At 38.6% G+C, this 27,540-nt stretch overlaps 1 protein-coding gene across 6 annotated transcripts; it reads left to right on the top strand.

The window, feature by feature from the left end:
• Nucleotides 1-26,434, top strand: LOC103720877 (probable galacturonosyltransferase 6). Of its 6 annotated transcripts, none has more exons than XM_026809922.2 (10): nt 1-343; nt 438-496; nt 590-622; nt 710-827; nt 944-1,014; nt 19,430-19,665; nt 19,833-20,190; nt 24,259-24,783; nt 25,607-25,647; nt 25,797-26,434. In XM_026809922.2, the coding sequence occupies exons 1-10, from the start codon at nt 175-177 to the stop codon at nt 25,846-25,848; spliced, it is 1,662 nt and encodes a 553-aa protein (XP_026665723.1). In that variant the 5' UTR covers nt 1-174; the 3' UTR covers nt 25,849-26,434. The 6 variants fall into 6 exon arrangements, with proteins under 6 accessions (XP_026665723.1, XP_008809052.1, XP_026665721.1 ...); XM_008810830.4 differs by having other exon boundaries at nt 2-343; nt 24,259-24,777; XM_026809920.2 differs by lacking the exon at nt 25,607-25,647 and having other exon boundaries at nt 3-343; nt 444-496.
• The last annotated feature ends 1,106 nt before the right edge of the window (nt 26,435-27,540 follow it).

Below are 27,540 nucleotides of genomic sequence, written 5' to 3'. Positions count from 1 at the left end.
AAATTTCCAAATTAAAAGTAATTAGGAAAAAGGAAAGAAGAAAGGGGGCATAGAAGGGAACCAGTTCCTCCTTCCTCATCCATACTTCTCTCTCTTGAGCCATGACCGAACTCTCGAAATCCTAACCCTAACCCTAGACTCGCCAATGCCCGTCGTCGCCGCGGCGGAGAGAGGATGAGGAACGCCGATAGATCCGCTCCGCCGCCGTTCTTCTTCACGATGAGGATTTCCCTCCGGCGCCCGAGGAACCTCTTCCTTGCCCTCCTATGCCTCTCTTGCGTCCTCTTCCTCGTCCCCCCCGTCCTCCTCTCCAACTTTCCCACCGATCTCTCGGCCGCTCGCTGTAATCCTTGATCGATTCTATTCGTTGTTTCTTCTGAGATTTCTTGAAGCTAAGTTGATTCGAGATATTTGATTCTTGTTTCTTGGAATTCTAGATGCAGCACGGAAGGAGTTCATCGGTGATTTCTCTGGCATCGTGAAGAACTTCTCCCTCGTATGATGGGTTTTCTTGTTCCTTTTTTTTCTGTTCTTCTTGGAATTTTTGTTTGTCTTTAATGTAGATCTCTGAAGCTGGTTCTGAATGCAGGGGCACCCTTCAGATGCTCTGACTCTCAAGCAGGTTTCTTGATTTTTTCGCTTTTTTCTTTCCTTTTAATTGGTTTCTTATGCGATTATTTACTTCATTTATTTTCTATTTGGGATTTAGGAAACTGATGGAGGAGTAAAAGAACCCACCGGAATTGTTTATAAGGAGAGGGATTATCGTGACCCAGTGAACAGTCGGAATACTACTATTCATAACACGAATTTGGATGAAGCAAATGGTAAAGTTCTTGGCAGATCACACAGAATTAATGGTTGTCCTTTTTTTTCAATATTTATTATTTGATCCATGTTGGTCTATGGGCATGATATTGATTTTTCTTCTTCTTAACTAAAGGCTTACAGTTTGGCAACGGCGGAGGTGGTGAACGTAAGCAGGAGAATGCCAACGATTCTACTGGTGGAAAGGTATGTTTTCTTAATATAATTCTTAACATAATTCTTACTCATTTTTCATATTATCATTAAAGGTAACATTTTTACGACTCTGACCATGGTTTCAGTTTATTATATTACATCAATTAGTTAGCTGCTATTTGGCATCACTTTCAGTTTTTTTATTTTCAAAAATGAAAAATAAAAGTTATGTTTGTATTTAATTTCTGAATCTAAAAATACAAACATATTTAGTTTAGTCAATTATTTTTAAAAACATAAACATGATGGTGGTGGTTGAGGCAGTTATGGTGGTAGCGGAAATAGAGAAGGCTGCAATAGTGTGGTGGCAGTAGTGACAGTGGTGGTGGGGCACCAACTGATGACAGGGTGGTGTAGTAGAGCTATGGTGGCGGCGACAATATGGTGGAGATGGTGGAAAGTGGTGGCGGCATTGGTGGTGGCGACGGAATTGGTGGTGGTGGTGTAAAATAGTAGCGTAAAACAGGAAGTGCATAACTTGAATTAGACAAAGACTTACCTGGGTAGGAAGCAGTAGTGTAAACCATCCAAGATAACCCTGTAATTTGGCACATGTAACTGTTTTAAAAAAAATATAAATTTGATGTTTTTCTTTAGGAAATGAATGATCTATGGATCAAAGAAATTGACAAAAGAATAAATGTTTAAATAGTAATTAAGCAGAATCTTGTCCTTGTAGGATATAATAGCAAATTAAGATGCTTTCCCGAACATTGTATTGGCATTGGCAAGATGTTGGTACATTTTGTAGTAGTGAGTTTTCGAAGTAGTTTTGATCCTTTTGTGAAAGATGCCGTAAAGGCAGATAACAGACAGAAGTATTGGTGGTACAACTGAATACTTCATGTCCGCCAATTGTAGTATCCAGTTCACCAATTATATTTTTTTGCCTTTAGAATATGATAGACTTAACAGGATAAAAGCTTATAAAGCAAATAGTAAATTTATCATTTTTCTAACATACAAGAGACACAAAATAAATGTCCAGTGAACATGCCCAATGCCTCTCGTCCATGAGAGATCACACTAGATGAACTTAGGTGTTACCAGAATACTCCAAAGACATGTAGCAAGCTGGTAGGAAGGAACCCTAAATAAGAGCGATTCTTTCCTAGAAAGTAAGCAATATGCTCTAGCATTATCCTGATTACTTATCAAACTTCATCAACATTTGCTTATCATCATGATTTTTGGTTTACCAAGTCTCGAGTTTCCATATGTACCTAAAGTGCATACAAATAGGCAAATTCCTATCAGGACTATGAAATCACTTCTACAGCTCTCATTTGTGTATCTTTGATAACATCCTTTGCTTCTACAGGTTTTGACCTTAGTTACTTAGTCACATATTTTGTTTTTTGTAAAACTTTATGATGAATTCTCTTTCTTATGTAGTATGAATATATCATTCAGCTGCCCAATTAATTCTAGAAGTTTCATCATTTGGCCTAGCTTAAATTACCCTCCACAACACTAACTAGAAGTTACCTTTGCCTTCTTTTCATGGAATTGATATGTACATATTGCTGTGCTTGCTTGATAAAATATCTTTTTTACCATTGTCACAAGCAAACACTACTATGCGAATGTACTTGCACAACCAGAGTCTCATGCCAATTCTGGAACTAGATTGATTCCATGATCTGTATTCATAAAATTTTTTCGTGAAACGCAGTTTCTTCTGTAGCATTGTGATCCTCAAAAAATTTTGATTTTTGCTTCCAAAATGTTGCTATTATTTCCCACCTCATTGTCTATTTATTACCAATTCTGGTTCCAAGCCTGAAAAGGAATGGGGAGGGTAGAAAACATATCAGACTATGAAATAAAATTCAAATTCGGTTTTTGTTGGCTAACAATGATCCATAAACTTGACCCTTGTTAGTTGGAAAAATGTTAAATGGTTATAGTATGGTATCATTGTTGAGGTAAAATGATAGTTTATAAAATTCAACACCTATTGTAATTTCAAAATATAAGAAAAAGACAATTGCTCATTAAAAAATTAAAGACCAAGCCACTTGTATACATATTCCAGCCAAAACAAACAAGGTAATGCAGAACATTCTTCTTTTTCTTTTTCTTGGTAAAAGGGAGGTAAACCTCATTACAGACATCTTTGAAACCCATAAATCCATGATAAATTAGCTGTCAGCAAAAGTGCCAACCGAGGCTTGACAGATGCCTTCCCATCTAAATTTCTTGCAGCAAACAGTCCCTGTCCAGCCATCCAATGGTTGCCTTTTATCTATAAGCATATGAGATATAGAAGAAAGAGGAAGACTTCTTTATCTCCCAAATGTCCAAAAAGAAGGGTTTTTAGTAAGAAGATGAATCCTCCCTAGCATCATCCATTTGATAACTATCGTGGGGTCACCCTGAAGCCCCAAACCAGTAGCCTTAAACTCCTTGACTGCATCACAATCACCTTCTCTTGCGTCATGCAGCTCAGCAGCTGGAACAGAGTAGGAAGTTAGACTTGTAGGCCCGCACAAACTTTTCTTCTACTATGATCGCTTAGAATAAAGCCAGCACCAGCCTTCTACATGGCATTAACAGCAGCGTCAAAATTTATTTTAATGACATCAATCGGGGGGCAAGCCAAACAACAGGATAATTAGAGGATATAGAAGGGCCAGATTGGTAGTAGCTTCCCAAGGTCCTAGACATCAAACTAGCTATATCAGGTGTGCTATTAGGATATGTTCAAACTCACTAACCAATTGAATTACCTGTTGCACAATCTTTAATGGAGCTCTATTTTGTTCCTGGAAGACTCTTTCATCCTTGTGGTCTACAAGGTCCAGTCCACAAAATAAACCAGTTGCATTCTACAGTTAGGCAAGTCCTTCCGGGAATAGTATCTGAAGGCTTCCTTCAGAGAACTGTATTGTAGATCAGTGTTAATGGCATGGGAATACCTTCCAAGTCTGCTTGGTAACGGAGCACAAAATCAAAATATAGTTGAAATCAATGTCGGCAAAACCGGTACCGGTTGTCAGGCGGGACGAGTTGGTATGGGCCTGCGCCGTGCCATGTCGGGCCCGTACCGATATAGTAGAAGAGACGGGGGAGAGGAAGAATGAGAGAGGAAAAGAGAGAAAAGGGGGAGAGAGGGAGGGAGAGAGACGGGGGCTGGCGGAGGCCAACAAATGGGGAAGGAGGCGGAGGCTGCGGACAAAACATGGATCTAGCCGCGGCCTCCACCTCCTTCCCCTTTTGCTGGCCTCCGACGGCCTCCCTTCCTTTTTCTCTCGCTCCCTCCCTCCCCTAGTCACTCTCCTTTCTTCTCTTTCCTTCTCCTTCTCTTCCTCCGGCGATGCGTTTCGGTCCGCCGCTGATATGGATTGGGGTGCCCAAACCGTCCTAAATAGGGATCCGGCTGCGGCCTCTACCTTTTTTCCCGTTTGCCGGCCTCTAATGGCCTCCCTCTGATGCAGAACGGAGGTGGGATGGTTGCTCTGATACCAATTGACGCAGAACGGAGGTGGGATGGTTGCTCTGATATCAATTGACGCAGTCGGGGATGGGGTTTTTGTGGTGGACTCGGACGGAAGGGCTGATTTTTGCTCTCTCTTTTTGTTTTTCTCAAGTAGCGGTAAGGGTTTTGATTGATGGAAGGATGAAGGAAGAAGATGATGATGATGAAGAGATTGGGTTCTATGGATGGCAGCCAAGTTAAGAAAATGGCGAATAATTGGACTAGGGCTAGAGTTAGGACGTGGTAATGATGGATGCAAGGAAGATGTAAGGAAGATAACGAGGTCTTGATTGAAAGAGTCTTACCTTCGCTCAAGAATCCGGAGTTGACATGAAGGAGGAGTCTCACCTTTCCAGCTTCTACCGATGAAGAACCTCGGCGTCTCACCAAGGATTTTCAAAGCGTCTCACTTAGGAAGAAGGAACCTTTGGAGTCTCACCAAAGGAGGAACGCCTCTCAATCTCAAGAGCAATTGAAAATCAAAATAAATTCTCTGATTAATTTCATTCATCATACCTCATCTTTTATAGAGAGGTTGGCAAGTGATAAATATTGACAACAAAATTTTGGGGGACTCCTAACCAAATAAGGACTTGACTAAAAATGGATTCGACTAAAAATCAAACCGCCTAATGATAAACTTGACACCTTATCTATTGAGACCTATCCAAAATTGGATTGTACTCTAGGCGTATGGATGGATCCCTAGAATTGAGGAACCCCACCGCATGCAAGAGAACTAATCCAAGTGGGAAACCTTCTTGCCGTATGAGATCAATCCTAATTTTATTAGGATCTCATATAGCACGTGAACCACTCTTTAAAGACTCATTCAACAACTGACTAAATAAGTTTCTTACCTAATTGGACTCCTCTTTTGATGTGAGGATGAGGCCTAAAAAGAAGGCACTCAACTGCAAGCAAGAGACCTAGTCCAATGGAAACTCCTTCATGCCGTCTGGACCAAGTCCAAGTTTTATTTGGACTCATTCCAATGTGACATGTGACGACTCCTACTAAATCAAAGACCCATTCAACGGCTTGACTCAATCTAAGTTAGGCGTTGAGAACCCTAACTCAATGTGAATTTATTCACTTATTTTATGGACTCAATCTCACCACAACTTGGACTCAACTTCACTCACACGACTAAACCAAAACTCTACACATGGACTCAGTATGACTTGACACCTACTGTTGGACTCATGACTTAATAATAGACTCAACTCATTATGATTTGGTGCTTCATGGTAGGGCTCTGTCTCCACGTGTGCTCCACGATTCAATTGGATTCAGGAAGGGCTCTTACTCTTGAGTGGCTTGATTTGCCCAAAGGATGAAGACTCGATCTCCACGCGCGCTCCATGATTCAATTGGGCTCATGAAGGGCTCATGCTCCTGCATCAATTTTTTTCCTGTCGAGAAGAACTCGACCCCGTGAAGAATCCTAGCCCAAGTGAATTTGGTTGGCTGCTTGGGCGCTGGTTGCTTGGCACAGGATGCATGACACGGCTAGCCGGGATGCGTGACTCGGATGGACCAAGACGCGAGTCTAGTGCAGTCTGACTACGATGCCGAACCGCTGCGCACTCTGATGTGGGTGCATATGCTTGGCATAGGATGACCTCCTCTGAATTTTCAAATCCGACTTCCTCACGGATCGCTGCTGAAATTGGCTCTTCCTTGGCCACTAGTAGATCTGAATTTTCTGCATCAATGGGTGCTTCAGTGGCCATCTACTGATCTGAATTTTCTGCTGCAGCAACTTCGGATTGCTTGATTTTTACTATTGTAGAAATTTCAGTTTGCTGTGCTTCTGCTGCTGTAGAATTTTTAGAACCTTCTTCCTTAGCAATTGGTGCAAACATGGTTCCGAATTCATGGTTGATTTCTATTGAATTTTCTGAACTATCTTTCTTGGGCAATTCTTCTAAAGTTACATCAAGAAAATCAGTAAAAATAGGTTCAAATTCAAATGAGTTCACCTCTAAAATTTTATCTTCCACATTGTCTTTCTCCTTGTCCTCAACCTCAGCGGGCTTAGGAGAGACTTCAAGGAAAGGAAAAGGGATCTCAGCGGTAGGGACATCATCAGATGATGCTTCTGAATTTTCAAGACTAGCGCCAAGATCTTCTTCAAAATTTTGTTGATCTTTAGTAGGACAAATGTCAGCGAGGTGCCCGCGGCCACCGCACTTGGAGCAATCAGGTTTGCCTGTTCTTTGCGGCATGGGACTCATTATTTTTTTGCTGAATTTTGTTGTTCCTTGCTTCGGATATGTACCCCTATTTGCAGAAATTTTAGATCTTATGGATGGAAAAATACCTCGAGGAGGAGTGCCTTTGTTGCTACGTTCTGAAGGTCGTCGGCCAACTTGTGGTTTGACATGGCTACGATGTCGTAATTCTGCCTCCACAACATCCATCTTCCATGCTAGGGCTGCCATTTGATTTTGAACTTCATCCATCAAATCATCTTGTTGTCGTTCGATGTTGTAGGGATTGTAGGAATCGTCATAGTAGGGATCATCATAGTAGGGATGACTTCGTCTTGTACTCATGTGGATTGATTTGCTCTGATACCAATTGACGTAGAACGGAGGTGGGATGGTTGCTCTGATACCAATTGACACAGAATAGAGGTGAGATGGTTGCTCTGATACCAATTGACGCAGTTGGGGATGGGGTTTATGTGGTGGACTCGGACGGAAGGGCTACTCTTTGCTCTTTTTTGTTTTTCTCAAGTGGCGGTTAGGGTTTTGATTGATGGAAGGATGAAGGAAGAAGAAGATGGTGATGGAAAGATTGGGTTCTATGGATGGCAGCCAAGTTAAGGAAATGGCGAATAATTAGACTAGGGCTAGAGTTAGGACGTGGTGATGATGGATGCAAGGAAGATGTAAGTAAGATAACTACGTCTTGATTGAAAGAGTCTCACCTTCGTTCAAGAACCCGAGGTTGACATGAACGAGTCTCACCTTTTCAGCTTCTACCGATGAAAAACCTTAGCGTCTTACCAAGGGTTTCCAAGGCGTCTCACCTAGGAAGACAAAACTTTTAGAGTCTCACCAAAGGAGGAAGAAGAAGCTTCACGCCTCTCAATCTCAAGAGCAATTGAAAATCAAAATAAATTCTCTGATTAATTTCATTCATCATACCTCCTCTTTTGTAGAGAGAGGTTGGTAAGAGATAAACATTGACAACAGAATTTTGGGGGACTCCTAACCAAATAAGGACTCGACTAAAAATGGATTCGACTAAAAATCAAACCTCCTAATGATAAACTTGACATCTCACCTATTGAGACCTATCCAAAATTGGATTGTACTTTAGGCGTACGGATGGATACCTAGAATTGAGGAACCCGACGCATGCAAGAGAACTAATCCAAGTGGCAAACCTCCTTGCCGTGTGAGATCAATCCTAATTTTATTAGGATCTTATATAGCACGTGAACCACTCTTCAAAGCCTCATTCAACAATTGACTAAATAAGTTTCTTACCTAATTGGACTCCTCTCTTGACGTGAGGATGAGGCCTAAAAAGAAGGCATTCAACTGCAAGCAAGAGACCTAGGCCAATGGAAACTCCTTCATGCCGTGTGGACCAAGTCCAAGTTTTATTTGGACTCATTCCAATGTGATGTGGCGGCTCCTACTAAATCAAAGACCCATTCAACGTCTTGACTCAATCTAAGTTAGGCGTTGAGAACCCTAACTCAATGTGAATTTATTCACTTATTTCATGAACTCAATCTCACCACAACTTGGACTCAACTTCACTCATACGGCTAAACCAAATACTTTACACATGGACACAATATGACTTGACATCTACTGTTGGACTCATGACTCAATAATAGACTAAACTCATTGTGATTTGGTGCGTCATGGTTGGGCCCTGTTTCCACGTGTGCCCCACGATTCAATTGGAGTCCAAAAGGGCTCTTGCTCTTGAGTGGTTTGATTCGCCCAAAGGATGAAGACTCGATCTGCACGCGCGCCCCATGATTCAGTTGGGCTCATGAAGAGCTTTTGCTCCTGCATCACCCTCCTTCTCCCTCCCTCTCTCCTCTAGTTGCTCTCTCCTTTCTTCTCTTTCCTTCTCCTTCTCCCTCTCTGCCGCCGGTATGGATCGGGATGCTCCAAATTGGACGGTTCGGGACGGTTCGAGACGGTTCCGCAGATGTTGGTTGAAATTCTCTTATTTATTAGGACAAATATCACATAGGAGGTTCTACCAAACGCCAATGATGTAAGGAAGATGTGCAAGGCCATCTGACACATCAGAGAAAGAACTTAACAGGAGATGTAGTAAATAATGTTGATATCCATTGGAAATCTCCTCGAACCCCAGCTTCATGATTAGCGCAAGCCAGCTGAGAACCTCGGTCATCTCAACTTTAGAACTATAGCCATTTTACTGATAGGCTGTTTTGTTGTCCATGATCCACTTGTTTGCCATAGAACTTGCAGTTGCAAATACAAATGTTGCAATTCTATTTGCACATCTGTTTGGTTTGCCTACAATTGCAGCTGTGAAATTATTACTTTTTGTTTGGATGCTTACCCTATTAATTGCAAAATTGCAAATGCAATTGCTTTGTTCAGTCGTTTAATGCTGAAAGAGGTGTGTAACCTTGCTTCTGATTTGGTAAGATTACCCCTTCTAGGAACTCTGAACATATTATTCATATAATATTATGTTATAATAATATATTTAAATTTATATTTATATCATACTATGTTTTAATAATTTATTATTATTGAGCAGATACTGGAAATTGTTATAAAAAATATAATAATTTTATGCATCTAATTATATAATGCATTAGTAATTTACTATATTATTATATTACTATACTATTTTATAAATTGTATAATACTAGAATAGTGTGCATTATGGATACAATATATTATAATATTAGTATAATGTTAGTAGTGTATTGCATATTATATTTTGGATATATGACAATATAATAAGATTATGTTACAATATTGCTAATTGTGTTAATATTATAATATGCTAAAAAATTATTTCTATTTTATAGTCTCAAATATTAGTGCATATGTAATTTAATATTGCTTTAATATTATACTAATAATATCATAGCATTGTTGATGATTCATTATATTATGTACTATTATAATACTTTAATAAATTTTTTGACATACTAATATTCTATAATAATGTTATTCTAATAAATCATACATTTTTTGCTAATATTGTTCTTATTATTATATTATGTTTACTAAATTATAAATTGTATAATACTGCTATAGTCAAGGTATGCCATACTATATCGACGGGATAATACGGGGCATACTGGTTTGGTATCGGTATGTGGTACGAGGGGCGTACTGACTCTTAGTATGTCAAACCGACTTCTATACCAGGCATACCGAGAAACTAACTGGGTGGTACTGGTATAGGGCCCAATATTGAGAGCAAGGTTTGTTGAACCGGGTGGAACCGCTCGATTTATGCAGTGCCGAACCGACCTAGTGCGAAACTAGGTACTTTTTGGGTCGAAATCGGTCGGTTCGATCCTGACTCGATGCGAATTGGCCGGTTCGCACCGAGTCAACTCAGTTTCGAATCGGGTTGACTATGGGCTTGCCACTGCGACATTATTGCCACTGTGCCTTACTGCATCATTATTGCCACAGTGGCACTATTACCGCCACTGTGCCATTATTATAGCCACTATGGCATCACTGGGGCAATAATGCCGCAGTGGCATTGTAGCATCATTACCGCCACTGTGGCAATAATGCCGCAGTGGCATTGTAGCATCATTGCCGCCACTGTGGCTGCAAGATGCCTTTAAAAGCCACTAATTCCATTGGGAAGGCCTTCCTAACGGAATTTGACATAGGCTCCGCCGCTTTTTCTTTCCAACAAATCTACAAACAACACTGATTCAGGCCATCAGAAGGAAGAGCCAAGGCTATATAAGATGTGTTCCTTTTTTCCCAATCTTCTTTCTTTTTTTGGAGGGCTTGAAAAATAGTTCAAAAATTGTAAAATATGAAAAGATCATGTTAAAATTTTCGATTTGGACTTGATTTTTTTTATATATTGTAGATCTATGGACAATGTACACGCTGACATAAAATTTTTTTATTTTTGGATTATGTTTAATTTTTAAAAATTAAAATATATTTTTGGATTAAAAAGGATAAATTTTTTAAAAATAAATAAAAATAAAAAATATAAAATCAGAAATGTATTTAAGGGTATGAAAGCTACTCTCTATAAGAATTTGGTATCCATTTATTCAAGTTTTGATGGATTATGCGCATAGTAGCCTAGATCTAAATTTAAAAAAAATTGAGAAATAAATAACCTTTTATGCATGCCCGAGGGTCTAGAAAAATATATGTAGCATCCATTGTTGGGTTCTATATAGATCTGAGCTGAAATAAATTTTTTAAAATAGTAATATTTAAAAATTAATTTTAAATACAAAAAAATAATTTAAAATATATAATTAATACTAAAATTATGAAAAATTAGTAGTATGTATTATATAATTCAGAAATAATTTTTGAGGTAGAAATCATATTTTCTGAATTTATGATATATAAATATTTTTAAAATTAAAAATTATTAAAAATATATAAATAAATAAAAAATATGAAAAAATAGGGTTATGTATTTAGATAAATCAGATGTATTTTTTTGAGGTAAAAAATTATCATCATATTAATATTTTGCTAATTTTAAATAATTGATAAAATGACGTACTTGATAAACTTTCAGGAATGGAGCCATTAAAAAAGAAGAATCCAGAGTGTGACATTGGCTAGGAACATGGGCTAATGCTCTCGGGCTGGCACCATTGGCAGTGCAACTGATGCAAAACAGAGTTCAAATAAGAGGTAACCAAGTTGAAGCAACACTTAGCTAGTGGTTATTCTGATGTATTTATATATCGTAAATGTCCACAAGAGGTTCGACAATTGATGAAGGCTGCCATGTAGGCGAGCTTGGATGATCAGTGACAGCAGGATGAGATGGCCATGCATAGGGCTCGATTTGGGCCTGTGTACTATGAGTTGGGCTCCAGCTCTGCTAGCAGCAAGGCAGATTTAGAGTTCAGGAGGACCTCCTCAGTTAGGGAGGCCGTCCACAGAGGCGGTGACCAGTTTGCATTTATACTGCAGGCTTCTAGTACCAAAAAGAAGTCATATAGAGAGATTCCACTAGGAGCGGCAATTCATGATTTAGATTCACATGTCTTCTCCAGCAGAGATTTGAAACAGTAGAGGGTTGACTCAATGCTGAAGAAGGATATGTGGCGAGCTATTGGATCTTAGTTTCACTTTAGCCACATCTCAACGAATATGGCAGATAATACGTACTACAGGTTTGCCATTTTCGCCATACAGGCTGCCGGTCCCTGTGTAGATCCTCCAGTTTTGAAGAACATCTACGACGAGCTTCTTGACAGTAATAAGGAGCTAGAAATGGATTGCCTCCTACAAGAACAAGTGGCCCACATATGGACTGACTGTGATGTGTGATGGTTGGACTAATCCTACCAGGCGGAGCATCATCAATTTTCTGATATACTGTGATACAAAGACTTTCTTCTAAAAGTCAGTTGATGCTTCTGATCATGTGCACAACGCCGTGTACATCCTTAAACTTATGTAGAAGGTGATTGATCAGGTAGGAAAGGAGAATGTCGTGCAGGTTATTACTGATAATGGGCCACAATATAAGGCTGCCGGAGAGATCTTGATGGAGTGTCGACCAAATATTTTCTGGACTCTGCATGCTGCACATTGTATCAGCCTCATATTGATGGACATTGTGAAGATTCGTGGGATGCAACAGACAGTGGAGACAACCCAAACCATCATTAGGTATATTTATAACTATAGTTAGGTCCTTTCACTGATGAGGAGGTATGCAGAAAAAGAGATTTTGAGACTAGGAGTCACATAATTTGCTTACCAATTATGTTGCACTTGATAGCCTTCTTGAGAAGAAAGCAGCCTTACATAAGATGTTTGTCAGTTCCGGATGGCAGATATGTCTAACACAGCATTGAAGGGAGCAGTGTCGAAGACTTCGTGACGAGATAGACATTCTAGCAGTGAGCCACTGCGATAGTGAAGGCTATCAGACTATTATATGAAGTCTTCGGACTGTGGATAGCGAGAGGTACCCTTAGATGGGCTTTCTGTATCACATGATGGATAGGGCAGAGGCTCAGATTATGAAGGCAGATCCAACCCATGCCTAGGAGTACATCAGTATCATTGAGCAGCAGTGGAACTACCAAATGGGTAGGGACTTGCATCTAGTAGTAAGCAAGAATATTGAAAATTAGATTGATTTTATACTTGTATTATTTTACTAAGATGGTCTTCTTTATGTGTAGCATACTACTTGAACCCTCGATTTCAGTACAACATAACTGGAATTGGTATGGATGACGAACTTCTGGCCGCTCTGCATAATGCGATTTATAAGATGGAGCTTGATCCAGAAGTTGCGGTCCTATGTCTAGAAAAGGTAATTTAGCTTAAATGACGTGTAAGTTAATTGATATCTTCTATTATTAATATAGTACAACACAGTTCTTTTTCACAGACCAAATTATTTAGAAAGGGCAGCGCCACAGCGAGCAACTGTCGTAAGTAAGAAAGAATGAATTCAGGTATGTTACAGATCAGGAGGACATTTACCTGACGTTAGATGATTACTAAGATGCTGTTATCTTATATCTATTTTTTTTAAATTTTTGCAGTTGAATGGTGGATTCATTTTGGGCTGTTCATGAAAAATCTATGCGGATAGCTATCCAAATCCTGTTCCAGATGGTCTCCTTGAGTGGTTGTGAGCGCAACCATCTATCTTTGCCCTTATCCACCGCAAGCAAAGGAATCATTTGATACAGAACTGTCTTAACGACCTTATATATGTTCACTACAATCTAATGTTGAGGCTAAAGTGCATTAGAAAGAAACGGAGCTCAAGTATACAGATTCGATCTATGGTATTTTCGTTGATGATGAGGATGATTCTATGATTGGATGGCTTGTGGGATAGCAGCAGGATTTGGAGCTTGACGAGCTAGGATCGCCTCCATGACAGGCCACCTTCGTAGCCAGTGAGGCTAGGGTCAATGTAGGAATGGGTTGAGCGCAATATTTTATGTATTCTTACAACTGAGCATTGATAGCCACAGGGGAGCCAGTCACCACATGACTCTTTGTCCGAGATATCCTCTCAGAAATATGATCAAGAGATGCTTAGATGAGGCCACTACGCTATTCGGTCGACTCGACCAGGAGGGCGACATGGTCAGACAGAGAGGAGCACGAAGGGTAAGAAGGTAGTTGCCCATCACATCAAAAAAGAAAAATAAAAGGCATCTGCCCAGCATATCAAAAAAGAAAAATAAAAGGCACCTAAGCCCCAATAGAATGTCGAGGAGCCTTAGAGCAGCAACGATGACAGCTTTGGTGGTCATAAATCTGCTGGCTATTGAAAGAGTGGAGGACAAGAGGCTACTGTTTATGAGACACAGCCGCAGTTGAGTCTTTGATACACCGGTGAGTCCCAGTTTATGCATGTTATACAGGATAGGGACCACGGTACACGATCTGGTAGAACCCGCGAGGATACGATTGCATATAGGAGATGGGTTCCTCGAGGTTATTCAGGAGGATATGATGCAGCTGCAAATGACTTTGCACGTCGAGTGGGATCCATAGACGAATTAGATTTTTAGTCGTATATTGGATCCTATTATCTGCAGCCACAGGTAGCTTATGACCTATATGGATATGGATTTAGATTTGGTGCGTCTGGGGCATCTTTTAGTGCCTACTATCCTACACAGCCCGAAGCATCTCATGGGTCGGATTTTGCTGTCGGTATATTCAGATGGATCCCTCTACAGCCGTATTATCAGCCAGAAGACATCTTTTAGAGCTAGAGCTTCAGCAAGAAATCCCAGAGTGCTTATAACTCGGTGCGTGTTCCTTATGGAATGAACGTACGTGACTATAATGCCACTTGGTTAGAGGGGTGGGTTGATATGCCTCCTAACTATACTTATGATCCAGATATCTGTGAGAGCCATCGCCACTCAATCCAATTTTAGATATCAGTATATATGTTGTACTTTAAATATATATATAAGTAATTGTATTATTTATATTTTTCATGTTACTACTTGAATTGAGGATATTTTATGTTGTTTCTTGTAGCATGCAATATCTCACTAATTATTTTATGATTTGTAATTTTAAAATAATAAGATGCATCATTAGGTTAAACTGAGATTATAGAAATATTAAAAAAATATCAAGAAAACATCAAAAAAATATACAATTACACTTAAAATCATTGAAAAACTTCAAAAAGAGCGATTATCAATTAGGTTAAATCTTGAAAAGTAAAAAAAAATGGGGCATGCTGGTACGAAACCGGCATGCCCTAGCCGTACCAGTTTCGGTTCGGTACCGAATCATACCGATCGCCGACCAGTACGGGTTCTGGTACCGGTTCGGCGGTCTTTGATCAAGAGGGTGTACCTTGATTATAGTTGCATTATATATCATTATAATAACATTATTATGATATGATTATTATACCTATTTATCTTATTATTTCTCAGTTGTTTTGCAATAAACAACGTGAGCTCTTGTAGAATATGGTCGCATAAATTGCCCATTTTGCCTATCATTAACTCTGCGCTGAACTAGGAATAGAATTAATGCTTTCTATATATAAAAAAGAAAATAACAAGGAACCGTGCTCCATTGGTACATCTTGAGTTATTCACATGTCTCCTATGTTTTGTCTTATGACATAGTTGAAGTATGGATTGAATTTAGCTACCTCTCATTATCATATTCCTTTCTTTCCTCCACCTCTCTTAACAAGGATGACAAACCTTCTCTCTTGATCATAGTATTCAACTACGCTTGATCATCTTCGCTCCATCTCCCATCTTGTTATATTCATGGGCCCCAGCTACCATTTTCAAGCGATCATATTTGTTTTAGCATATAGCTAAAATTTCTAGTAGTTGAAGGTCCCTTCTGCTCTTTAGCTCCATACTTCTTAGCTAGAAACCCAGTTTGACATGTTAACAATCTCTAACCTCCACAACCCCACCAACAATTTAAACCTTTGCTTGCTAGTCCTTAGTGAAACCATGTGAGGAGAATTGTTTGGAGATTCATATCCAAGGTGCAATTTTGTGAGCTGATGCCTTGAACAAAATTTTGATTGATTTGAGCATAAATTTGTTGGACTACAATATGATTTGCAGTCCATATCAAGACTAGCATATTTTAAAAGGCTATGTTATATGGATTTGGGTTTGTGTGTTGGGTGTGGCAAGGCATCAAATCCTTTCAATATTTAAGAATTTCTTCATATGAAGCCGTGTTCAAACACCATATCCATATCCTTGTTTAAGTGTTGGGTGCAAGTACTTTAGGCTAAATCAAGGGATTTGGATAATGCAGCTAAAAAGATATCTTTAAATTCTAAGGCCTAAATTTGTGACTTCTCCCCCTGTCATAGACTTAATTATAGAATGAAAATTTTAATGTAGTTTTAGGGGCAAATAGGGATTGCTTTTGTATTGGCTGTAGCTAAATCCAAGTCAGAACCTGAATCACATCTGCAAATTTTGAACTTGAACTATACATCCATAAAATGGTCTTGATACTAATTGGGTGTTGGTTATTTGTTAAATTTGATATGGGACCACCAAGGGGATGGCCTACAATAGCATAGATGGGCCTAAGAGGTGAGGGAAATTAGGAATAAGGTAAATTGTTGCATTGAACTCATATTGCAGAAAACATGACACGAGTGAATAATTTTGTGGGTTAAAGAATAGAAGTAAGTTTTCTCAGTCATGTCTACGGTTTAGGATCTAAAAGTTTAATATTGACCCAGCATCAAACTTTGGGAAACATGATTGCATCTCTACACTTTAAAGATAAATATGAGATCTATAGGCTTAAGCATTAACCTGTATAGGCCTGATACAGGGGCATACCATACTGATGTAGTACTAAACAAGGGTTTGGTACAGCACCATATTGCCAACCTAGCATTGCACTATGTTTTGGTACATGGACATGCCTATATCGTACCTGTTAGTATGTATATATGTGTGTATATATATATATATATATATATATATATATATATATATATCAAGGATACCCTAACTTGAGGACCAACTAACAGGATTTTTTGAGGCCCAAGAGAGTTGTAAGTTAACTTGATAGCCAAGTAATTTAAAGATGTAACTAGCAGCCAAGCAACTTAGAGTTTAAGTTGCTTAAAAGCTAAGTAACCTACTGACTAAGACTTCAACTGAAGACAAAACAATTATAAACTTAACATGAATGATATGGGACTATGAATTACTTTTGATGTTCCAATGCATTTCGATGTCACTCCCAGTGGTTGGAGGGGCTTGAACCATCATACTGTAAATTATGCTGCAAGATCCAGGCCCTTGACTTCTTGAAAGCTGTTCCAGACACATTCTTAGGCTTTTTCTTTGGCTGATTAGGTCCAGTTATTAGGTATAGTCAGCTAACAATCACATTTAAACTCAAGAAGGTGCTGGGCCTGTTTTTGGACTGAACCTAAATGGATAGCTAGTTGCCCCATCGTCTGGATCTGAATCAGAATTTCAGGTTGGATTCAGGTTGGAAGTTTCTTGCTTCTGTTGCCAGCCCCAGTACTCCAGGTTTGGGACAGATTTTGAGACCCGAACCTGAGAGTTCTTTTTCATTTCTTGTGTTGGCTACTTGGCTGTGTATACTATCAGCCAGCGTTGAACGGGAAAAGCTGTTAGAAGACAACTGGGGGATTGCTGGTTGAGGTACATGGAGACTAACCTTAAAGCTACATTCCAAACCATAAATTTTGCATGACCTTGGCTGTTTAATGTAATATCTTTACATCTTTCTCTTCTCCTCGAACTTTTCCCTTTTCGTGCTTCCAACCATCATTTTAGGCTCTCAATTAATCGTTCCATTTTCTTAAATCTTTATTTTCTTCATTTTTCCACTTCTTTGTTATGTAACATTGACTGAGTTTTATCTTTTATAGAGACATTAGGGTAAGAGTTCTTTCTCATGATATTCTTCTGGTCCATGCTATGCTAATGCACTTTTGAGGTTAAATTATTGCTTATGGTGACCAAGCACGGTCTGACTTGATTTCAACACCTTGAAGCTAGACTCAACTCGGGCAAATTCATTGTCCTTTGACAAGGTCTTAGGAGCTGGAACCTGCCACCTAGAGTTCTTCTCTCACTTCTGAATCTTGCTTCTGTTCCTCCGCTCACTTCCTAGCTCTTACATCCCATTGTAAAGATTTTATTTTGATGCTGCCAAGGATGCTACAGAATCTAGGAGCATATCTTGTTTTGCATTCCACTTTGTTAATGTACATTTGGATTTAACATACAAGGCAGGCTTCTTGTCTTGTCATCCAGAAGTCAGACTATTCTTGAATTCTTTTGGAAGATAGGATGGCTATCAATGTGGTGAAGCTCACTAAGGAACTTGAGAAGGTCTGTATTGTTAGTTGTGGGGCGTCACTATACTTTTCAGATGATTAAGGCTTATTTTGGAGGATGAATGCTGAATTTCTAGTAAATGCCAAACCATGCTCATTCAAGTTATTGTCTACATCTAGTTTTAAAGAAATGCTTTTCCATCTTCGTCTGAAATATATATTGTCGTCGTACTCTAGATTTATGGACATCATGGAGGGTAGATCCCTGGTGGCCCTAGATGAATTTGTGTAAAAGATTATACCTTCTTGCTAATGGTCTCCAAAATTTTATGTCAGGCCCCTTAGGGTTGATAGTAGTTTTGGAGCAACTCAGAGAAAAATGTCAAAGGTTGCTGGATCATGCTCTCATCCATAAAGCTAAGTAGCTAACCTCATATTTGATTAGATAAGGCTTACATCTTGAGGTTAAAGTCAAGACATGGTCCAAAGTAGCTAACCTCATATCTTGAGGTCAATTTTCATTTTGCTTGCAGAATTTTAACTTCCATTTGGATGGTAATAAGGGAGTATTCAGATACCACAGGCCATCAGGCATCATTTTTTCTTTTCCTCATGGAAAGAAGAAAAGCTAATGGCTATGGTAATGACATCAGGATAGGTGTTTCTAGGCTGGCTACTTGGTTGGGCATGTATTATCAGCTACAAAATTAATGTAAATTTGGCTGTTTTCTCTTTAGCCTGTTGGTTACTTGGTTATTTGCTATACGATGTACAACCACTTGACTGATATAACTTATTGATTATTTGAACAGAATCCTGGGAAGCTAGATGCCTAAGATCAGCTTCCTTTTCCAAAAAACCGATAGAGTAAATGAACTAGTAGATTCAATAATAGAAGAGTGGTTATTTTCAATATGATGTACAGCCACTTGACTGATATAACTTATTGATTATTTGAACAGAATCCTGGTAAGCTAGATGCCCAAGATCAGCTTCATTTTCCATAAAACTGATAGACTAAATGAAATAGTAGATTCAGAAATAGAAGAGGAAAATGGAAACACACTTTGCATTAAAGTATACTCTATACCTGTTAATGAGTGGAAGCTTAATGTAATTAAAAAATAATACTGAATAAAGATGAGTTGATGATTTCTCAAGAAAAGTTAGGAATATTCTGCCTTCTGGACATGTACACATAACAACATTCATTTATAAAAAATTTCAATGAAATTAAAAGCAATGCAGAATACTCCTTACCTAGGGGTCACCAAAAATTGCATTCAGCATTTGATTAGATAATCGTATCTTCTTGTGGGGTTTAAATTGGGCTATAAATGCTGAAATGTTCTAGTATAAATATAACTTCCATGATTGTTATGGTCTGAACATTGGACACAGAAGCCAGGGCCATCTAACTGCACAACAGCTGGAGAACACAATGAGGGTGCCTGCCCTCAACCAGTGACAAGCAATAAGATATGGCAGATGGAAGATCAGCTAATCATGGCCAAGGCTTTCCTCCAGTTTGCTCCACCAAGTAGCAACTCCCATCTGGTACGAGAGCTCAAGCAAAGGATAAAAGAGATAGAAAGGGTACTTAGTCAAGCCAAGAAAGATTCAGACTTGTCTAGGAGGTATGCATTCATGTCTTAGCGAACAAAATTGGTTTCAGCAATCTTATCTTTTGATAAGAAAAATATGTGCTTTAGAGCTGATAATTTTGAAACAGGTAGATAGAAGTATGTCAATGATTTGTAGAAATATATCACTGCTTTTAATTGAGATCAAGGAATCTATCCAGCTCTTTGCAGAAAATTAAAGCCATGGAAGTAACTTTGTCCAAAGCTGAGAAGTCTTACCCAGATTGCTCTGCCGTGGCATCAAAGCTACGCGCCATGACATATAATACTGAAGAGCAGCTAAGAGCACAGCAGAAACAAGCTTCATATTTTATACAGCTTGCTGGCAGGACCCTCCCCAAAGGGCTTCATTGCCTATCAATGCGGCTTACTACAGAATACTTCACAATGCAGCCTGAGGAACGTGAATTGCTCAACAGACATGATGTGCAGAAACCAAATCTCTATCATTATGCTATTTTCTCAGACAATATTCTAGCATGTACAGTAGTTGTGAACTCTACCGTCTCCAAGTCTAAGGTGATAACTTTCTCTACTTTATGCTGTTCATATTTTGGGCCAGGCTGCATGTATTTTACGAGCATATTGTCAGGAAAATGATCCTCGAGGCATAATGCTATGCACTAGTTGTAAGGAATATTTTTGTGAGATATTAGAATGATGCTTGGTGAACCGATTTATGCACGCGATGATTGCGCCAGACCATCTAGGCACACATGCATTAAAGCATTCATCTTGTATATTTAAGCAGTCATCTTTTCGTTTTTCTATTTTTTATACATCCTATATTTGCTGTCAAGCTGCTTTCCCTGGCATTTAGAGACCCTAATAATTCAACTACTGACTCAAAATTTGATTTCACGTTCTTAACCTAAATGTGACCTAATCTATATGAATAGCTTCCCCTGTATGGCATTTTGGGAACTTTGATGAGAATGTTGGCATGTAGGTGGAGCTGGGTGCAAAAAGCTCTATTCTCATTTGCTCAGAGTTGCGGGATATGGTCACTGTTATGAATTTGTCCCATTCTATCTTTCAGTTTGAATGTACCTACTTTTGCCTGTATATGTGTACCATGATTGCATATCCAACATTGTAGTTTTGGGGCAGGTCTAGATGGGTCATATTAGTTTGACTTGACCCTGCTTGCCCTTGTTTTGTTAAAACCTCACTCAGTGGAAGAATCAAATATAGGTTTTGGACCTGAAGTTGATCCATATTTTTTTTTCTTTTTTGAAGTTGGTGGGCCCAAGTTAGCCTGAGTTGGATCTGAGTCCATGATACCCATATGTAACCTTAGAGGAAGCAAACATAAATATGGATTAGACTTAGGCAAGTGCCAAGCTATGCTAGCCTTAAGGTTTAACATCAAAAGCAAGGTACGCTGTATCGGGCGATACGGAGCATACCATACTATACCAATTTGGTATCGGTATCTGGTACGGATGGCATACCATACCGTACTGATATTGTGCTAGTGGGGCACGGGTATAGGGTCCGGTATCGAGATGGCGAACCTTGATCAAGAGCCTACTAGTTGGCCTAAGTATGCTTGGTTATTAGGTTGTAGGCCCATAACTAATATGGCTCAACCTGATCACTATAGTGAGAGAGGTGGTGTATTGGCACAAAGGAGGCGGCGGTGGCTGTGTAACATGCAGCAATATCGAAGGAGGCACACATTCAGATAGAGATAAGATGAGGGAGTTTGGAGCTTTACCTTCAAGTTGGAGGGAGCGACAATGGGGAACCAGGCGAGGAAGGAGTGAGAGGTGGGAGAAGGGGGGTATGGATGAAGAAGGGGATGAGGGTTGGGAGAAGGGGTCAGAAAGGAAGGAGAGGAAGGTGGGAAGATGGAAATGGGGAGTGGGAAGGTTGAGTTGGCAGGGTTGAGAGAAGGAAGAGGGTTTATATTATTATATATTCCTGGTTGATCTAGCAATTATTTTTAGTTAATGCAGGATTAGTCCAAAATTTGGGTGCGTTTTAGAATTCAACCAGATATATCAAAAAGCTATGCCCAAGCTTGCCCAAGACTAGGATGAGAGGCTGGTCTTGAACTTTTGAGTGACAGGGAGGATGGTGGTATACCAAAGTCGGGAAGGGCGAATCTTTCATTTCGAAACTAAAACTCTTAGGTTGAGCTTTTTCTCTTGGTGGAATGAGGTGCTCAACTTTTGCTCACGATCTTTGTTCTCATAACAAGATTGACTATCTGCGATTTTTTCAGATTTAATGATAATGCATCTTGGAAGCGTAAATCTAGAAAGTTGTTGCATGCCATGTTTCATTGACCTTACTGAAAGAATCTGGTCTATTAGTTGGATAAAGAGACCCACTTTTTCAGATGAATTAAAAATAGCAGTCCATGGATAAACCATTAATTCATATATGTTGATATATTTTATGCTTTTTTTATCAAAGTTCTAGAAGAGATAAGGGCTTGTTGAATTTAGTGATCTGTGTACAATTCTAATCTAAGCAATGCCATAGTTTATCCACGAGGTGCAATTTACAAATATTCCAAATAAAATGCTTGTTTGGAACATCAACATTCATAAGTTGCCCAAATTGATCACGTTGTACATATCTGGGATATATAGAATCTAATTCCTCAGTATATGGCTTGATTCTACATTGAGGCCTCATTATATGTTTAAATTGTTTTCCACAACATGTAAGCTGTTCAATTGAATTTATGAGCCCTTATATTGACATGTGGAAGTGACATGGAGATTTTGCACTAGTTATCAAATTGCATATATGACTTCATATCATTTGATGCCTCATGTAGCTCCATCTGCAAAATGGCTAGCATGTTCGTAGTTGTGAGTGGTGGAAATTTATCTCTTCAGATATGGTTGCTGATACTTGAGTCACTGTTAAATACTTAATCCTATTCATTATAATTCGTCACTAACCAGCTCTAGGTGCACAGTATGCTTTATTTTGTAAAAGCTTTGGATGATGCATCATGTAGGTATTGGAAAGCATGTGTGCCAACAAGCGTGACTAAGAAATCTGGCAAAGAGGTGGCATTTTGGAACCAGGCTAGTTAAATTGATCAAATTGGATTTGATGAAATAGGTTTATGAATAGGCATTTTGCATTTGTAGGTGGACTGTTGGTCAAGCACTAGATATTAGCGAGTTAAATGAGTTGTTATAGTTGGGATGCCAATATAAGATGAGTTGCTATTGTAGGAAAGTTATGATAGTATTATTATTATTATTATTGAAAACACTAAAAATACTTACAGGTTAATATTGCAAATGGTATGCAATTAAACTTTTTCTAAGTTTTGTTCCTTATGCCTTATGTATTGAAATCTCATTTTAGTCATGTAGCTTGATGAACAAAGAGGGAATAAGGGTCGGGTCAAAAGGTAGCTAGAGAAATCAGAAAGTGGGCTAGGAGGGTTGCCAGGATTAACCTGCTGGTGTATATGGGCCAATGAACAATGACTTTGGTGGCAAATTAGGCTGGTATGTGACCCTTAATATAACCAAGTTTTGATACTCTTCCCTTCTTGTTCCAAGTGCAGATATCCTTTTCCTGAGTAATGAAACCTTGAATCTAGTAGCCAAAATTGCAAACCTTGAAACCTTTTACCTATCCCTAAATTGTTTCTCCTCTTCCTTTGTATTTTCTTGGTCTGGCACATAAACAACCCCAAACCCTAAATCCCAACTCAAAATCAATCTGATTTATCCTAAAATTCTCCTTTTTTTCAACACATGAAGAGGTATATGGTGTTAAATCACATTTGGATCTTACTTATGAAGAAATATTTGAAATTCTTCATATATCTTTTCTCCATTATGTATTGGTGATTTGCTTGTATCTCTGTCTCGGACTAAATCTTTGCCACCTTGGCAAAATTCTACTAGAACCGTCTTTTGAGCTTCCATATATTACACATGCCTAACTCAATAATCTTACTGGATTTCAATTTTTCCTTAAGATAATTGTAAACTCTGACAGTCCAAATTAGCAGAAGTGAAATAACTATAATAACCCTTTAAAACTTGTGCTTATGAATGATTGCCTAGGTCCCCATCTGCTATGATGGATATGAAGCCTTTTTAATCTTAATTATCACTTTGTTTCACTTTGGTTAACTACAAAACATCATACACAACATCTTCCTTCATAACTATTATGGAGTAGAGGACATGATTATCTCAGCTATTTAGTTTGAACTTGAACGTGTTATCTTCTATATATGAGGTCAATTTTGTGCATATTATAATCCATTATAAATGAAACAAATATCTCTATATAACTGTTTGAAATGTTAAATGGATATTTTCTTTTTCATTTTCTGGCTTCTTTTTTTCTAATCATACCTTGTGTATTCGAAGACAAAAACAAGTTATTAAGATTTAGTCTGGGTGATTTTGTGGCTCAAATTTAATCATTTTTCATCAGTATAATGGTTTTAATGAAAAAGAAAGTTGTAAGCTTGACACAGTATGCTGGTGTATATCAGCAACATAATGTGATGTGCTTGCGTCCATTGTTTCTATTTATAAAGTTTAATCATGCATTTATAGGAAATTTTAATTCTATGTGCCGCTTTTGCAGGAACCAGAGAAAATTGTCTTTCATGTGGTGACTGATTCTCTCAATTTTCCAGCAATGGTGATGTGGTTTTCGCTGAACCCTCCTGGTCAAGCCACAATTCAGATACAAAACTTGGATGATTTTAAATGGTTACCTGCTAGCTTCAGTTCAATGTTTAAGCAACCTGGTGTAGATGACCTAAGATACACTTCGGCACTCAACCACCTACGTTTCTATCTGCCAGAGATCTTCCCTTCCCTAGATAAGGTTTTACTTTTGGACCATGATGTGGTGGTCCAGAGAGATCTTAGGGGGTTGTGGAGCATAAATATGAAGGGTAAAATAAATGGAGCTGTTGAGACATGTAGGGAAGGAGAGGCATTTAATCGGTTGGAAATGCTTGTTAACTTCTCAGATCCAGTCATAGCAAGTAGTTTTGATGCCAAGGCATGTCTATGGGCATTTGGAATGAATATGTTTGATCTAAAAGAGTGGCGAAGACGAGGTTTAAGCAGGATTTATCATAATTGGCTTCAAGTGGTAAGGGTACACTGTTCTGAATGCTTTGCTTGTTTCTTTATTATTATTTTTTTTGAAACTTGCTCTTCCCAATGACCTTTTAAGAATGGATTGACTATTATATGAGCACATGCTGATGAATGTGGAGCTAATATTTATTTTTTCTCTTATCTGCAACCAACAAGATATTCATGCAAAAGCAATCTTCAGTGCAACACTTGAAGCTTTATTTTTAGTAACTCCGATTTAATTCTGTCCAAACATAATTGATGACATGCATGACCAAAATCTTATTACTTCTATAACTTCTCAGAGTGCAGTGAAAAGAAAATAATTATTGGTCTGAACTTGAAGCAATAACCTATAATCTATCAGTGGATATATATGGGTGTGATAGGTGAGAAACTAGTTGAAATTTCACAGGCTTACAGAATTGTTGAGATTGAGGTTGAGAAATTGATACATTTATGAGCTTGTTTGCTCTTACTGTGATTCAAATGTTCAATTATATTCAACCATTAATGGACTGGAGACCTGAAAACTTTAAACTACTTGAAACTTTTAGGTTATATGGAAGGCCAGGGTGCATTTAATGCTCTTTTTGGTAGAAAAGGAATGGGCTGACAGAATTTGGTTTTACAGGCTCAGGGAATAATTTGCTATAATTATTTGGTTAATTACTTGATATCAGCATTTATTTTCTAAAATATGTATTTTCGGTTGATATATTATGTCAATATGCTTGTTCTTTTCTGGTGCATTGATTGATGTTAATTGTGTATTTGCATAATGCCTGTGGCCTGTGCCCACCTATTTGTGCCTGGACTTGATCTGAGGCTATGTGAAACAGATTTCTTCCAGCTCGAACTTGTTCATTTGCAGTCTGATTTTGTAAGTAATTTTGTGTTAATGTGAAAGACATCATTTAAGAACAGTAGATAGACAAGGCACATTTTATTAATGTCTGGAATTTATGTGTGCATTTAGCTAGTTTGTTAAATTTGGTTGGTCTTGGTTTCTGATATTTTATGTCTCTGCAGGGAAAGAGGCAGCAGTTATGGAAGGCAGGAAGCCTGCCACTGGGTCAGCTGATCTTCTACAACCAAACAGTGCCTCTGGACCGGTGGTGGCATGTGCTTGGGTTTGGTCATGACTCTAGCATATCAAGGAGGGAAGTCGACAAGGCAGCGGTCATTCATTATGATGGAAACATGAAGCCGTGGCTTGAGATTGCTATTGATAAGTACAGAGGTTACTGGAACAAGTTTCTCGACTACAATAACCCTTACTTCCAACAATGCAACATTCATACATAGTACCGCATTGATAACAAACTCCCTTCCATTAATTACGGAATCCCCTTTTCTTTCAAGTCCCCTTTGTAAATTTTCTTCATCATTTTTTCTTCCTCACCATAGCCATTATTTTCATAGCTTAGCCAATTTTTTAAATAAACCTCAATGGAATAAGCGTCTTCTAGAGAGGTTTGCCTTTTCTTTTCTTTTGACCAACTTCTCGTGTCAGAACCAGAATCACTTTGTACATTTATGCTGTCATACCTCAGCTTTTTTCTGTTCTCCTCTTTGGTGGATAATGGGATGATATCTGAATTTTAAATCTTCACCGGGAAACATCTTGAGTATTTCTACGCAATAAATTGGATATTGTTACGGCTGCATGTACGATTTCTCGTTGGTGTGCTACTGACTCTAATGATCTGGAAGAATTACTGCATGGTCTTCAATGATCCGCCAAACCTTGGGCATTCTGGTCGGCAACATCCTTAGTGGAGGTAAACAGGCTGAAACTGGTTTCTGGTGCTGTAGTAGTCAGAAAAGGAATTATGACTGCTTAACTATATGGGAAATGATCCTATGGTTTGATTGACTCAAAACTGTCGACAATTGCCATTTTTTTAGTTTGGATTGTACTCGTACAGTGTTCGGTGTTGTTTATCAAGATTTTAGGTGGGGAAAGAAAAGAAAACTAGGATCCTAGAGTACATAAATCTTACTTTTACAATTAGTATACAAAGATTTATATAGCGCGTGATATTTTTCTGTGATAATGATATTACTGTTGGAGGTAGGGGTGCAAATGGGTTGGGTTGGGTCTTGTGTGACCCTAATCCAATTCAGTTTTTTATTTGGGTTTTAATTTTAGACCTAGATCTAATCCAATATAATATCGGGTCGGTTCGGGTATATGGCTACAATTTTTCATCTAACGGATGATTCGGATCATGTCGGGTCTATATATAACCTGAATTCGATCCAAAAAAGTTGGGTTTAGGTTGGGTTGGATTCAGGTTTGATTTATTGGCTATTAGTAAATTACTACTAGCCAATAAACTTAGATATTTCAATAGCAACTAGGGGAAGGATAACTATTTTTTTGTTTGATCGGAAGCTGGGAAAAAGCAAGAGAATAAAGTAAGAGTGGGGATTTTTTATTTTTTTTTAAATGGCAGAAGTGGGACTGGCTGAGGAACAGCCTCCTACCCTGTGGCTCTGTCTGGAATTTGGCTATTCGGTCAATTTGGGTACTTTCAAAAAACTTCTCGAGTGTTACAAAGAGTTACCGTGAACCTTCCTCTCAGTCTTAGATACGTTAGGAATATACTTCATCATTTTATTAATAAAATATTTTATATTATATCTGTTGCTGGAAATTGGACCCGGAGGCAATCTTCGGTCGAGGAGAGGGAGCAGCAGGTCCTCACAGGGGAGCGGCGATCCGTCGGCGAGCGGCGTCCTCCGTCCGGGTGCCTGCAGACAAACCGGT

This window comes from Phoenix dactylifera, unplaced genomic scaffold, assembly GCF_009389715.1.
Source record: "Phoenix dactylifera cultivar Barhee BC4 unplaced genomic scaffold, palm_55x_up_171113_PBpolish2nd_filt_p 000113F, whole genome shotgun sequence".
NCBI classification, from domain to species: Eukaryota; Viridiplantae; Streptophyta; class Magnoliopsida; order Arecales; family Arecaceae; genus Phoenix; species Phoenix dactylifera.
The sequence above is the reverse complement of the archived record's forward strand: the minus strand, read 5'-3'. Positions and strand labels throughout refer to the sequence as shown.